This window comes from Thamnophis sirtalis, unplaced genomic scaffold (genome assembly GCF_051295495.1).
Source record: "Thamnophis sirtalis isolate CommonGarterSnake01/CBP01778 unplaced genomic scaffold, rThaSir2_p1.2 scaffold_2, whole genome shotgun sequence".
Taxonomy (NCBI): domain Eukaryota; kingdom Metazoa; phylum Chordata; class Lepidosauria; order Squamata; family Natricidae; genus Thamnophis; species Thamnophis sirtalis.
The window spans coordinates 42,490,686-42,500,318 of record NW_028261382.1 but is presented as its reverse complement, the minus strand read 5'-3'; the positions used below and the strand labels follow the sequence as shown (position 1 = coordinate 42,500,318).

The 9,633-nt window shown below is 44.8% G+C and overlaps 1 protein-coding gene across 1 annotated transcript; it reads left to right on the top strand.

Annotated features, from left to right (window-relative positions):
• The first annotated feature begins 913 nt into the window (after nucleotides 1-913).
• On the top strand, nucleotides 914-8,586 carry RIT1 (Ras like without CAAX 1). The gene is made up of 5 exons (XM_014074958.2): nucleotides 914-1,140; nucleotides 3,406-3,462; nucleotides 4,369-4,442; nucleotides 4,823-5,014; nucleotides 5,707-8,586. The coding sequence occupies exons 1-5, from the start codon at nucleotides 1,029-1,031 to the stop codon at nucleotides 5,935-5,937; spliced, it is 666 nt and encodes a 221-aa protein (XP_013930433.1). The 5' UTR covers nucleotides 914-1,028; the 3' UTR covers nucleotides 5,938-8,586.
• Nucleotides 8,587-9,633: the final 1,047 nt, after the last annotated feature.

The following is a 9,633-nucleotide window of genomic DNA, read 5'->3' as shown; positions in this document are numbered from 1 at the left end:
CAGATTCTAGCTCTCTAGTATTCCCTAGCCAGCCTGTGGAGACTCCAACTCCCAGAATTCCCTAGCCAGCTTCTAGCTTCCAGAATTCCCCAGCCAGCATGTGTTGACTTCAACTCCCAGAATTCCCTAGTCATCTTTTAGCTTCCAGAATTCCCCAGCCAGCTTTTGCATCCAACTCCCAGAATTCCCCAGCCAGCATCAACTCCCAGAATTCCTTGACTAGTGTTGACTCCCAGAACTCCCCAGTTTGCACAGATTCTAGCTCTCTAGTATTCCCTAGCCAGCCTGTGGAGACTCCAACTCCCAGAATTCCCTAGCCAGCTTCTAGCTTCCAGAATTCCCCAGCCAGCATGTGTTGACTTCAACTCCCAGAATTCCCTAGTCATCTTTAGCTTCCAGAATTCCCCAGCCAGCTTTTGCATCCAACTCCCAGAATTCCCCAGCCAGCATCAACTCCCAGAATTCCTTGACCAGTGTTGACTCCCAGAATCCCCGTTTGCACAGATTCTAGCTCTCTAGTATTCCCTAGCCAGCCTGTGGAGACTTCAACTCCCAGAATTCCCTAGCCAGCTTCTAGCTCCCAGAATTCCCCAGCCAGCATGTGTTGACTCCCAGAATTCCCTAGTCATCTTTTAGCTTCCAGAAGTTGCCAGCCAACTTTTGTATCAAATCCCCACAATTTCCCAGCCAGCATCAACTCCCAGAATTCCCCTGTTCGCATATTCTAGCGCTCTAGTATTCTCTAGCCCAGTGTTTCTCAACCTTAGCAACTTGAAGATGTCTGGACTTCAACTCCCAGAATTCCCCAGCCAGCGAATGCGCACTGGCGAAAGAACGGGTGGCCTGACGCGTAGGGGGCGGAGCCGAGGCGGCGGCGGGGGGCGTGGCCAGGCACCGTAGCCGCCGACGCCATTTTGTCCGCCTCAGCGGGCGGGAAGATGAGGCGGCGAAGCGCGCTCCGTCGCCTGAGGGGAAGCCAGGCCCGTTGACGCCCCCCCACCCTCCCCCGGCAGGCCTCGCGAGGCGGGATGGAGTCCACGGGGCCTCGGCCCCCGGTTGGAGTCGTCTCGGGCCCGCCCGCGGGGCAACCCCGGGAGTACAAACTGGTCATGTTGGGCGCCGGCGGGGTCGGGAAAAGCGGTACGTGAGGCGGGGGGGGGGGCGGCGGAAGGGGCCGGATTTTGGGCCTTGAGGGCTTCGTGCCGGCGGGACTCCCCGCCACTAGAAACCCCCCCTCCCACTTTTAGTGGCCTTGAGAAAGAGTTCAAGCGGCTCCAAAAGGTCCAGGCTGGGTTTGAAGAGCTTAGTGCCTACGGAACTCCCTGCCACTAGAAGCCCTCAAAGCTTTTGAGGGGGGGAGTTTTGCATCTCCTGAAGGACCTGGGGGAACATTAAGCCCCCTCCCCACTTTGAAGGCCTTGAGAAAGAGGACAAGAGGCGGGGAAAGCTCCAGGGTGGGTTTGAAGGGCTTAGTGCCTATGGAACTCCCTGTCACCAGAAGGTCCAAAACTTCTCTGGGATGGAGCTTGCATCCTATAAGGGCCTGGGGGGAGCTTAAGACCCCCTTCCTCATATATATATATATATATATGGCCCTTATTCCATATATATATGGAAGGGGGTCTTAAGCTATATATTTATATATATATCTGTGTGTGTGTGTGAGAATGATATGGATATATGCATAATTTCTTACTTATATTTTGCATTTAATTTTCTTCCTAGTTATACCATTATATTTATGATGATGATAATGAGCCACGCCGGAGTCACTCCTATGAGATGGGAGGTGTAGGAATGTGATGGAATGGATAGATCACAATAGGCCAGAGACTGGGATGGTTTAACCGTGATTTATTGCACAAGCCAGGATGGGTGCAGTTGCCAGGGGTGGTTTCCAAGATGAAATGAACTGGGTTCAGCCAAGGTGGTACATTAAAGGCAACGGCCCAGTCCCTCTATGAAGGAGATGGGAAATTAAAACAGATTAGATCAGACAGACACAATTAAATATCTATCTTATCTATCTATCTATCTCCAGTGTATGTATGTATGTATGTATGTATGTATGTATCTATCTATCTATCTATCTATCTATCTATCTATCTATCTATCTATCTATCTATCTATCTGAGAGTGAGAGTAGAATGCCTATATAATTTTACACTCAGAGTAGAGAGAGATGGGCAATTAAGGCAGATAAATATACATATACGTGGGTGTATAAGGGTTTATATATGTACTGTAGTGTGTATATTTCATCTACTGAGAGAGTGAGAGTAGAATGTCTATATAATTTTACACTCACAGATATATATATATGGCTAAGACGTCTGCCTACGATGTAATATAGCACAGGCTCGAATCCCAGTTAAGGGTATGGCTAGCTGATGAGAGCTAAATAGCTTCAAATAGATCTATACTAGTCTCCCTTTATTTATTTATCAGCAAAAATACAACACAAATGTACAAAAGGCAACAGTAAAAATATTGGGTTTCTGTCGTGATGGACTCTTGTGACGAGCCGATTGACAGATATGGAAGCAGTTAGCTTCCTCCCATAATTGGGGCATACCAGGGGTTGTGACACTAAATATATATATAATAAGTGGGGCATACCAGGGGTTGTGACACTAAATATATATATAATAAGCCAATAATTCCCTGTTTATCAAGGTAAACCTTTTTGCCAAAACCTTCATATATATGGAGTGTGTTGCAAAAAGTTTACCTTGATAAACAGGGAATTATTGGTTGAAACTCCATATTTATTCCTGAGAAGGTTGTTGTGATAACTCTTTGATTTACAGCCAGAAGTCCTACAATGATTGTTTTGGGTGAAACCATCTGTTTACTCTTGAAACATACTGGCATATCATTGTATTTATTTATAGCCAGAAGTCCTGCAAATGTTATTTTGGGTGAAACCACATGTTTTAACTCTTGAAATGGATATATATTAGCAGCTTTTTATTATAATTGTACTTATTTATAGCCGGGAGATCTGTAATTATGATTTTGGCCCAGCAAAAAACTTTTGTATGAGAATTGTGTTTATTTAGAGCTGGATAATGTATAAGATACTCATTAGATTTATATGGTCGCCCTCCTCATATCTGTGACTCCAGGCAGCTTAAATAAGACTGATAAAATACAGAATGGGATGTATAGAGTTGACTCTGGATTTGTGTAATCAAAGCCCGTGTTTTGAAATGGCTTGCAAGCAAGTTGTCAGTTAATGGAGTGCTAGAAATTGACCAAGCTAAAAATCCCAGTAAGATGGTTGCTGGGGACTGGTCAAGATAAATGTGTAACCTGGTCAAAATCACCCTGTGCATTGTCTCAGAGCAACCTCCGTGGTTACTATCCTGGTTTGGAGTTAACCTGCTTGTTTCCTCCTCACAGCCATGACCATGCAGTTCATCAGTCATCGGTTTCCAGAAGACCACGATCCCACCATCGGTGAGTGGGCCTGGCTGCTGCTTTAGCCTTTTCTTAATTATGGACCCTCTTAATAAATTTGCCTGGGGAAAGTTTGCAAGGAGCAAATGACTTTTGTGCTCAAGCCATCCCTGTGTGTGGGGGGGAGCTAAGAATGAACCCCGAATAAAGACACCAAAACTTTATGACTCAAGGAGCTGTTACTTTCTATTACCGCAATTCAGAAAATATAGGGGGCTTGATACTTCTGTAGTACGCGTGCAGCTAGAATCACAAAATAAGACACCCCCAAAATCCCCTTAGAATGCAAACAATTGACTATTAGATTGTATGCTGGGACTCTTCCTCGTTCATCTGTCTAATCTCTGTTGAATTCGCAAGCTGATTTATTGCTCAGGCATATAATATATATATATATATATATATATATATATATATATATATATATATATATAAGATATATATATATATATATATATATATATAGATAGATATATAGATAGATAGATAGATAGATAGATGTAGATAGATAGATAGATAGATAGATAGATAGATAGAGAGAGAGAAAGCGAGTGAGCGAGAGAGAGAGAGAGAGAGAGATGCTAGATAACAGTTAAGAATTCAAGAGAGGTCGGATTTTGAGCATTTGTGGACACGTAAGGATTCTAGGCCAAGTCCTCTCTTGACTCTGCCCCCAGCTCGCCTCTTCTCTTGCTGGCCGTCTCGGTTTTAGCTGAATCCGTTGCTAATCCAGGCGCCCACAGTGTTCCTGTTGATGCGGTCAGGAAAATAATATTTGGACAATGCCCCAAACACCTCTGCGCCCCCCCCCCCCCGCTTCCCCCAATTCATTAATGCTGAATGTCTATTATGTGTATAATGGAAATTTTTCTGTGTGGCTTTTTCTGATTGCGTGTCTCCCTGTAGAGGATGCTTACAAAATGCGGATTCGGATTGACGACGAACCTGCTAATCTGGATATTTTGGACACTGCAGGCCAGGTATTTGATAACCATGCAGCTTTTCCTGTTATGCCTCTCTCTCTCTCTCTCTCTCCTCTCTCTCTCTCTCTCTCTCACACACACGGATTTAGTGATTTCTCAGCACTTCTGCATGTCAGTTTGCATTCTTTGTTTAGACAACCGAAAATAAGTTCTTAGTGGTGGAGGTCAGAATTGAACTGGGGGCTCGACTGCTTGCTTTGTCACTAACCGTCATTACACGGTACTTTTTAAAACTCGCAAAAACAGCCTTCCAGAATATTCCGGAAGCCCAGCTGTTTCCTGCACTTTTCCAGCCTCCAAAAACTTGCAGAGAGAACCTTGCTGAAATCTCTCTGGCCGGCTACCCAAAAACCCCATTTTCCCCCCCCTTCCCACAGGCCGAGTTCACTGCTATGAGAGATCAGTACATGCGAGCCGGCGAGGGGTTTATTATCTGTTACTCCATCACGGACCGCCGAAGTTTTCACGAAGTCCGGGAGTTTAAACAGCTCATCTACCGTGTCCGGCGTACGGATGAGACTCCCGTCGTTCTGGTCGGGAACAAGTCCGACCTAACTCAACTCAGGCAGGTAAAAAGGCTTGAAATGCAGAGTAGATTTATCGGTCTTCTTCGGTTTACGGCCATGATTGAGCCTCAAATTTCTGTCGCGAAGCAAGGCGTTAAGTGAGTTTCATTTCCATTTTTACGACCTTTCCTGCCACAGTCGTTAATCAACGCAGTTCTTAAGTTAGTTCCACGGTTGTTAAGTGAATCTGGCTTCCCCTTTGACTTGGCATGTTAGAAGGTCACAAATGGGGATCACGGGATTCCCTGGGACTTTGACCATCATAAATATGGGCCAGTTATCGAGTGTCTTTGAGTTTTGATCATGTGACCATGGGGATGCCGCAACGGTCGTAAGTGTGGAAAACGGTCTTAAGTCCCTTTTTTCACTGCTGTTGTCACTAAAAGAGCTGTTGTAAGTCGAGCAGTAGCTACTATTTGGGGGATAATTTTGTGCGTCAGAGGAACATGGTTGGGATAAATCAAATATTTCTTAGATGTTCTGGTACATAGATATATCAAAATTCTTGGAAAGTAATTCTATTTCAATCTGAAATACTAGATTCTATGCCAATCCATTTCTGAGTAGTTAACGCTTTAGAACAACCTCGCAAAGAGCCACCAGCTAGCACGGTCACTAATTGAACTGCTGTAAGTCAAGGACTTGCCCTTATTTCCCTCACTGTCCCCACTCGCCTGCGCTTTCTTGCCCCGAAGGTCTCCAAGGACGAAGGCTCGGCCTTAGCCCAGGAGTTCGGCTGCCCCTTTTTTGAGACCTCCGCCGCCTTCCGCTACTACATCGACGACGTCTTCCACACCCTCGTCCGCGAAATCCGGCGGAAGGAGAAGGAAATCGTCACAGCGCTGGAGAAGAAGTCCAAGCCGCGTCCGAGCGTTTGGAAAACCTTGAAATCGCCTTTCTGCAAGAAGAAAAATTCCATAACCTGAAACCCCCTCCCTTCCCCTCCCCCGCCCCCAAAGAAGACCTCCCTTAACCAGAGGGAGGAATCAGCTCTGCAGAGGGAGCCCTCCAGATTTGAACTCTCTTTCTGCTGAGCGTGTAAACGGAAGTCCTGATTGGTGCAAAAAAACCAACGACCCCCCTATGGTCGTCCTTCCGCAAAATAATTTTTTCCTTCGGCATTGAGCGACACGCGGCTTCTCTGCTTGCAATTCCCGCCTACCCAACCCGAGCGGAGTTCGCCGAGAAATCAATGGACATGGAAACGAGCCAAACCACCTTTGCAAACAAGCCGTCCTCGCGTCTCGTGAGGGCGGCGAGCCGACCTTGTTGGGGTGCCGTGGCTAATTTTGGCCCGGGTTGGCGTTTCAGCCACGATTGGGGAGGAATCTTGGCCTTTGACGGAGTGGGAGGGTGACACCGTTTAGAAGCAGTCCAAATTCTTTAGCCTGGGGCAAGGCGGAGGGGGCCGACGGGACACGCCGCAAAACCAGGTTTTTTAATTTTCACTCGGGGTACAGGATGCCAATGGGCCTGTGAGGAGCAACTGCACAGACTCCTTAACTCTTTTGGAAACTCTGCTGTAGCATCTGTTTCTCGTGCCGCCTCTTTCGCGAAAGAGGGCCGCTCCCCTCTTTCCCGCCCCCCTGTGTGGCATCCGCAAAAGTGGGGCTGGGGATTCCACAGCAAAGTAGTTTACGCCGCTTTTAACAGGAGAACGGAAGGGACCTCCTCGGAGGTCTTTTAGTCCAACCCCCTGCTTAAGCAGGAAACTGGGAATTGAAGCTGCAAGGCCCCACAGCCATCCTGTGGGGAGGGGGGGGAGTTGCTTATTCATCTTTATATTGCTTGCGTAAAGGTGATTTAAGGTAGATGTTCCAGAATGTTCCGGAAGAATGTTCAGAAATAGATTGGTGCGGTGGCCGAGAGGTGGAGCTCTCACCTCAGAATGAGGAGTTTGATAGGAGTTGGATCCTAGGTAGAGGCAGATATTTCTCTCTCTGTTCTCACTGAGAATATTATCTGCTGAAGAAAACTCCGCTCTGGTGACACGAAAGGCATCCGGCCAGTAAAAAACTCAGCTTCATTCAGTTGCCCAGACTCCCCTCCACAAGGGATGATGGGGTCATTAGAAGAAGACGAGGGTGTTCAGAAATCATATTCACAGATCCAAGTTTGAATGAAAACCATAAAAACGTCCACAGGATTGGGAGCGGTTTATGTCGGATTCCGTCACTTTGACGAGAGCAAGGGGGGGGAGAGGGAGAGAGAGGTCAATCAGGGTCGTGCTCTGAGAAACGGTAGGAAGGGATGCCGAGAGGCAATAAGGGGAACATGGTTAATTGGAGGTGTAAAGTTGTAGCATGGCATAGAGCAAGTGGTCAATTGGATTTGGGAGACGAGTTTGTAAAACCTCAGTTAGGGGGGAGAGTGGTAAGGTGTTCACTTCACCTGCGCGAAGACCAGGATCAAATTTGTAGCCTAAGTCACAAGGCGTGTGTGTTGGCTAGCAGAGTCTTGAGATTTTGGCCGCGCTGAGCCAACGGGGCCCATCTGCTTTTATTAATTGAAAGAGTTTGGGTCAGTCTTTTCCCCCTGGGGTGCCTTGTGGAAGGACCCCAAAATCGAAGCCAACGTGAATGAATTATGGAGGTTTTGATAGAGAGGCTCGCAGGTTTTGAGTAAGGTCCTTTGTTGAAGGTAAGAGAAGTGTGTATCTCCGAGGTCTGAGTCCTTCCTGTTTTAGTAGCGACGACACATTCCTGCGGCCATTTTTACAAAGTGTTTGTAATTGTGTGTGGTTTGCGATCAGGGGGGTCAGGAAATAAGGACAGCCCTTTGCCAAGTTTCCTAAGAATGAGAGAAAACGATGGAAACTTTTTTTTTTAACTTTCCGAAGAGATTGAAGAAGCCTTAGATATTTCTTTCTAGGTGAATTTTTGACGGCGTTGGATTTTCAGATGTTAACCGATTATAGTGTTTGATATGCGTGTGTATTTATAGACTCCGAGAAACTTCGTAGTTGGGGGGGGAGTGGGGGGGGGGAAGGAATGCCACATTCCATTTAGCAACAGTTATTTTTGAATGTATTTTATTGACCGTAGCATTATACGGTGTATTTAAAATTAGTAAATTAATGTTATGAAACAATGCTGGATACTTTCCATAGCTATTAATTTAGGAGCAGGAATAAATCTAATTTTAATTTTTATGTTATCACATAAACTCTATAATGTGGTAGTTATATGTCAGATTTTTTTTTTTAAAAAAAGAGACTAGTTCAGGGTAAAATAAGATCGCTAACATTTGTGGCCGAAGGAGTCACAATTTCAGTTCTGTTTTGTTTTGACTTTTAAATGTTCTCATTCCAGACAAAAAAAATATATGACTTGAAGCAAGAATGAATTGTAGCGGATTCAAAGCCTGCTGTTTTAAGCCAAATTTTTAAAAAAAGCAGCTTTCTTAATTTGTGCCTTAGCAGAATTCAGTATTTGGTGGTGCTAATGGTGAAATCTTTTTTTTTTCCTAGCATGATTACATCTGAATATTAAGCACTTTCTTTGGACACAATTCTTATCTTTTATGGTTCACATATATATTGCACTTGATACAATAAATATTTTTTTAAGCCTTAACTTCTGTTTCTTTAATTTGAAAATTGACGACAAAAGCACATGTTAACGCTAGGCGTGAAAAGAGAATGAAATAAGAATTGTGAAATTGTGAGTTGCCAATCCTGGAAAATCTACACAGCAACAAGTTTAAAATTAACACTCAAGAATCAACCGTTTGTCGCAAGAAATTCTGTCGTCCTTTTAATACGTTTTATATAATTTTTGGTCAGCTGCACGGGGAGTCCTCGACTTGCGACCACAATTGAGCCCAACTATTGCTAAGTGGTGAGACATTGACTAAGTGAGCTTTGCCCCATTTTACGACATTCCTTGCCACTGTTGTTAAGCGAGTCGCTTCAGTTGTTAAATTAGTAACCCGGTCGTTAAGCGAATCTGGCTTCCCCATTGACTGCTTGTTAGAAGGTCGCAAAAAGGGATCACGTGACACACACACACACCCCCGGAACACTGCAACTGTCACAAATATGATTCAGTGGCCAAGTGCCTAAATTTTGATCATGTGACCACAGATGCTGCAACAGTTGTGTGAAAAATGCACCAAAGTCCCCCTTTTTTTAGTGCTGTTCGTAACTTTGAACAGTTGCTAAATGAACGGTTGTAAGTTGAGGACTAAGTACTATTTGGGGTAATTTTGTGCTCCAGAGAAATATCGTTGCGATAAATCAAATATTCCTGACTGATCCTAGTATGACAAATATATCGAAATTCTTGAAAAGTAATTACTATGTGAGGGGTCCTTGGTGCTTTATATATAAATATAAAGTTAATTATAAAATATAAATTATATTTCACACTAAACTAGAATCTACGGCTACGCTATTTGATTTCTTGGTGGTGTTCTGACCGAGGCTTCCCAAGTCCCTGAAGCCAACTCCTTTTCCCGACAAAAAACCCTTTTATTAATTGACTGTAAATTCTGCTCCTTCACATCCAGCAAAGTCTTTCAAGGGAGGATTTACGGTCACAGACCTTATCAGGCTTGGAGAGCTGCCAGGCCGATCTCTGCAAAAGTTGGCCAGGAGTCTCAGAGAGTCACGAACCAATTAA